This window comes from Lutra lutra, chromosome 2, assembly GCF_902655055.1.
Source record: "Lutra lutra chromosome 2, mLutLut1.2, whole genome shotgun sequence".
Taxonomy (NCBI): domain Eukaryota; kingdom Metazoa; phylum Chordata; class Mammalia; order Carnivora; family Mustelidae; genus Lutra; species Lutra lutra.
In genome coordinates this window covers 195005295-195011294 of record NC_062279.1, presented here as the reverse complement: position 1 = coordinate 195011294, position 6000 = coordinate 195005295, and the positions used below count along the sequence as shown (strand labels likewise).

The window sequence follows — 6000 nt, the reverse complement described above, 5'->3', positions numbered from 1 at the left end:
TCCATGCACCAGTTTTCATGACTCTGTGAACACATTCTTTATATTAGTCTTTCTTTGCAAAATTGTTCATATAATTCACCTGAAGATCTTGAAAAAAATGCAGATTCTTACGTAGTAGACCTGGATTGGAACCTGTGGTACTGAATCTCTAATTAGCTCCTTGGTGCTATTGGCGCCACTCATCTCTTGACCACACTTTGCGAGGTGAGCTGCCATATCAAAGTCTATTTCCTATACGTGGTTTTCAGCTGAAGTTACACTTTGTTAAAATTTATCATCATTGTGGAATTCTCTAGGGAAATGAAGTGTCTCAGTTTGTTTTACCTTTTCCTCGGTGATGTACATTTTTCACACCTTACAAGGTCAGAAATGAAGCGAGAGTTCCTAATACAGATCTTTCGTAATCAGAACCATATTTTTATTTTTTTATTTATTTATTTTTTAAGATTTTATTTATTTATCTGACAGAGAGAGATCACAAGTAGGCAGAGAGGCAGGCAGAGAGAGAGAGAGAGGGAAGCAGGCTCCCTGCTGAGCAGAGAGCCCGATGCGGGCCTCGATCCCAGGACCCTGAGATCATGACCTGAGCCGAAGGCAGCGGCTTAACCCACTGAGCCACCCAGGCGCCCCAGAACCATATTTTTAGTTGGCAGTGAATTTTACCTCCAAAATTTTTATAATCAGGTAAAATTACTAATAATACATTTATTGAAAAGGATGAAACTAGAAAATATTTTATCTTCTCAACACTTACTCTGCCTTCTTGCTTACCCAATATCATCTTCCCACTTTAAAATCTAGATTATGTACTATTTACATTTTAAAATACAGTCTAGGTATTGACTGTCCATGAGGCTATAGACCTCTTTTCAGCTTAGAGAGGTCACCACAGTAGGTTTTTGTTTGTTTGTTTGTTTAGATTCTGTATTTTTTTTTTTTTCCAGGTTTCAGAGCAAGTTTAATGCTGTGTGCATTCAAACAAGGAAACTACCGTCAGAAACAGCCCTCAGTCACGCTGTCACTTTCCTCAAGGCCCGTGCTGAGGGCGTGGGCTGGTCCGGACACTGCAGGGGCTCCCAGGGAAGGAGACAGCAGCAGCAGATGGCTGGAGGGGGGACAAGGCAGGGTGAGCACCACTCCTGGCTCCTGTTCTCCGGAGGAGTCCGAGGGGGGTCGGTTTAATCATCCTTCTTAAACTTGCCGTTGATGTAGGGCACCCAGTCCAGAATCAGCCGCCAGTCCGTGGCCCACACCAGCCCCACGGTGCCCACGGCGCCCCACATGCCTGCCGTGGGCATCCAGTATTTGGCCAGCTCGCGGTAGCGCGGGCCCAGGAACCTGCTCAGCATTGCCGCACCGTCCGCAGCTCAGGGTGACCCCGACTGTCGCCCCGCTGCATTACGCAGGCGCGGCGGCCGCAGCGCGCAGGCTCCTGGGGAGGCTCCGCCCGTGGCGAGCAGCCCACTGGGCGACAGGCGTCTGCGGTTGCTGCGCGCGCCTAGATTCTGTATTAATGGAACCATAAGATCTTTTTGATCTGGTTAGAAATAAAATAAGTTGAACAAATGTAAATTAATGTTTATATTTCTAGGGAAATTTTTTGATAGTATTGAATATTAAATTTATGTGCCTTTTGTCATAGACTAAATTGTGCCCCCCCCCCAATTCATGTGTTGAATAACTAACCACAAGTGTTACTATATTTGGAGATAGGACTTTGAAGAAGGTAATTAACATTAAAAAAGTTATAAGGGTGGGACTTTAATCTGATAGGACTGATGTCCTTATAAGAAAATGAAGAAATATACAAGAAACTTCTCTGTCTTTCTGTGCACACAAAAGAAAGGCTACATGAGAACCCAAAGAGAAGTTGCTGTCTGCAAACCGAAGAGAGAGATATCACCAGAAACCAGCTGTACTGGCACCCCATCCTCAGACTTCCAGCATCTGGAACTGTGAGAAAATAAATTTCTGTTCTTTAAACCACCAAGTTTGTGGCATTTTGCTATGGCAGCCCAAGGAAACTAATACTTTTTTCAATTAAAGTATAATTATGTTCACATTTAGAAGCAGGCTTTTCACTGGAGCCAGAATTCCTGAGTTCGAGTTTTGCTTTTATCTTTATTAGCTGTTGGATCTTGAACAAGTGACTTAGAGCTTCCATGTCCCCATTTTCTTATCTGTGAAATGGGCATAATTATAGTTCCTACCCTTTAAAGTTTTGGTGAAGATTAAATGACATGTGGTAGCTAAAGACCTTGGAGTAGTCCTAGGAATAAAATCATGAGTCATGATGAAGGTGGTGGTCCTGGTGGTTATACACACTGACTGGAGAATCACAAGCTCTAAAAAGTAATTTTAGGCAGTTGAATAGCTAATATAAAACAGTTAAGCTGGTAGATATTTGTGTTCGTGGCAAGGTTGCTGACAGAGTCTGCTTTATCTCCAAATCCTCAGTAGCATCTAAATCTTTCTAGTGAAAACCAAGTATTGATATCCTTAACATATAGTTCACGCCTAGCTCACATCTGCTAGTGAAACAGGAGTTCCATATTTTGAGAGGATATTAGCAGCTACAGAAGCACAACACTAAATGAGCACAGTTCAGTTTCGTAGAATAATTTCACATAATTACTGAATTTAAAGACTCAGCCTGCAAACTTTTTGATATATTTTCCCCTGAACTTACAGTGCTTTGAGACCCACCATCCCACTTTTGGCATGTGTTAAGGTACTGGTGACCTTATAGCCGTGCCAGCATTGCTCTTGGCTCTTACACTTCTGCAGCATTCCAAGTTTACAAACTGCAAAAGACAAACAACAAAAATGACATTTCACCAATCTGACCCGTTTCTTCAAAATAGACCAAGAGAGTCAACTGCAGGTTTATCAGAAGAAATAATTCCCTGAACTCTGTCCCTCTCGAGACATGGACTGGCATTTCTTTGCAGGTGGAAAAGATCGGAGTCAGACAATGGTATTATTTAACTGACAAGAAAAACAAATCTTTCTAGGTGCCTAGCAGGTTACTCCTAAACTCTTCCCCACACCAACACACATCCATACTATACACACAAAGGAAAATTGTAAGTCATATGTTTTCAAGCGATAAAAGAATCAGAAAAAAAAAAAAAAGAAAAGGAAACCTTTTATAAATATATGGGGCACATCATTTTGGTTCATAATACAAGGCTTTATATGCTATATGAGTAAAATAAACAAAAAAAACCCAGACAGACAATGGGCCAAAAATTTTATCATTAGGAAAGAACAGATTATAATTACTTGATTTTCAAGAATTTGGAAACACACATACACAAATCTAAGATAATGTCATTAGTGACATTAGTGACAGTGTCGCTGACAAACAGAAAGTGTTCTTTTTATAAGGCTCTACATAAATTAGAAAAAAATAGTATATTAGGGACCACATGAGAATCGATCCTCTGACAGTTTCTTATTTTCCTCCCAATAAAAGATATATTTACCAAAAGTAAATTGAAACCTTATTGACTTTTTGAAATGCAATACATTTCAAGGTTGACATTTAAACATAGACCCATGGTTTAATAATGTTCTTAAACCAAAATGTAGTTCATTCACAGACACAAAATGCTATAGTCCTGGGATAAAGAAGCCTTCTATGAGTTGATGAACTTATTGTAAGAAAGTTTTAATAGAGGATTAGAAGGAAAGGTACTGTAGACATTCATGTTATCATTATTTTGATTATTTTATATTATTTTTATCTTTCTAGCAGTAAATGTCACAGGTTATTGATTTCATTCAGAACACTAAGAAGTCATCTCAAGTATTCTAATACCAAAAAAATCTCATATGAAATATTTAAATACTTAAGTACTGAATGTTGACAAAAGTAAATAATGTTCTTTTCAGGTTCGGTCTGCTCAGCGGTCTGTGGCCAAGGCTCATAGCAGAGGAAAGTTTCAAGTCCTGAATGAACCATGAAATTTTACAAAAGTACATTATTTTACTCAAAATAACAATTGCTTTTGCTTCCTCGCTTAGTTGATTTCCCAATGGAAAACACAAATGAGACAGTTTAAAAAACAAAAAGACATAGATAATGTTCTATTTATTAACTTGAATAGTGTTTCCCTTATAGGTAGATGTATATGTAGCACATACGTATATAGCACATAGCAATGTGCCTTGTGACATTTTTATTCCAGCAGGGAGAAACAGAAAGACAGTGGCTTAGTGATGAGTGTACTGTATGTAGCCAAAATGCCTGGGATTTAAAATCAGACTTCTTTAGAAATCAGTGCATGGCCACTTAGAAGCTGGGTGATCTTATTTAATCCCTTAAAATCACAAGGTTTATCTTTAGAGTTAGGATAAGCTCACTGTTTTAAGGGAATTATGGAAGGATACTAGGAAAGATACCTTTTAATTTGCCAAGTTTTCTGTTAATAAATCAGTTTCTTTTATCAGTTGAGACTCTGAAACACTAGAAAGCTAAGAGGCAGATCAGAAGTAATTTTTTTTTTTAAACGAAGGTAGTTTTTTCTCCAAACAAAGCTAGTATGGGATGATAAATACAACCACGGAGGCTTGTTTTCTTTTCTTCTGATGATGAAGTCTATTCCCTTAACAGTTTTGGTTACTGATCCTCGATTCCAGACCCTGTGTTTGAGGAGGGTAGACAAAGAGATTGTGTTTCTATGGACACAATCTGGACACACTGCTTCTCTCCTTTGAGATAACCTCCCTCTCTCCTTTATGCCTAGATGATTGACTGTGATGACATCTAATTACAACTTTTTCATTCTCATTTGCATCACTAAGGGGCTGGCTTCTCTATTCACCATCAGAGATATCACAACGTGGCAAGCATGAAAGAATTTCTCATGACATAATGTGGGAAACAAAGACAAAGGAACATTGTGTCCTTTCATTCCATTTCCCTGTTATAACTGACTTAAATTGCCTCATGGGAATGGAATGGCTTAAGCCTGGTTCTATCAGACTTTCTTTGTGACAATTTACCAATTTCAAGTATTCATAGATGACAAAGCATCATCACATGGAAAATAACATGAAAAAAACATGGAAAATATGAAATCCCCTAGACCACTAGAGATAGGTTTGTTCAAAGATTCCTGGCCATGTCTGTATCTGTATATGCATCTATATCCATCTATATCATCTGTATATATCTATATTAATATTTATCTATCATGACCTCTATCATATGCATATCCACACACACACACACACACACACACACACACACACACATATATATACACATTCATATATGCACACACACATAGATAAATAGATGATAGCAAGAGAGATTGAGATTCCAGGTTTGGAGTGTAAATTAATGAAAAAGTAGGTGTATTAATGTTCTCCAGAAAAATAGAACTATTAGGAAGTGTATGTATGGCAAAAGATATTTATTATAAAGAATGGACTCATGTGACTATGGACACTGGCTAGTTGAAAATCTTCATTGTAGATTGGCAGACTGGAGACCCAGGACAGCTGATCATGTAGATCAAGTACAAAAACAGACTGCTGGAGAATTCCCTCTTGCTCAGGGAATGCGCCTTTTAGATAACCAAAACAAAAGAAAGCCTACAATTCAAAGTGCAATGCTAAGTTTAGCATACATTTCCCATCATCTTCATCATCTTTGTCTGTATCATCAGGATTTATGAATACATATGTAGATTATTCTATTTTATTCTTTTAAAATTTTCAGTGAACTAGTTATCCTCTCTTGAATATTGCAAATAAAAGCAAACAACAATACTAAAACATGAAGGAAGCTTAAATGCATATTGCTAAGTGAAAGAAGCCAATCTGGGAAAAGAAAGCCAATCTGAAAGACTACATGCTTTATGATTCCAACTATATGGGTGGTTGGAAAAAGTAAAACTGTGGAGACAGCAAAATGATCAGTGATGGCCCGGTTTGGGGCAGAGACCTAGAAGGGTTGAAGAGGTAAAACAGAAGGCTTTTAGGGCTGTG

General features: G+C 38.3%; 1 protein-coding gene across 1 annotated transcript; it reads right to left on the bottom strand.

The window, feature by feature from the left end:
* Positions 1 to 941: 941 nt before the first annotated feature.
* Positions 942 to 1417, bottom strand: LOC125094379 (cytochrome b-c1 complex subunit 10). Its single transcript, XM_047719967.1, has 2 exons — positions 1155 to 1417; positions 942 to 1105 (listed from the first exon to the last, which is right to left on the bottom strand). The coding sequence occupies exon 1, from the start codon at positions 1347 to 1349 to the stop codon at positions 1179 to 1181; it is 171 nt and encodes a 56-aa protein (XP_047575923.1). The 5' UTR covers positions 1350 to 1417; the 3' UTR covers positions 942 to 1105; positions 1155 to 1178.
* Positions 1418 to 6000: the final 4583 nt, after the last annotated feature.

Excerpts from the sequence above, each read along its gene's own strand:
- LOC125094379 (XM_047719967.1), bottom strand. The coding sequence starts at position 1,349 with ATGCTGAGCAGGTTCCTGGGCCCGCGCTACCGCGAGCTGGCCAAATAC.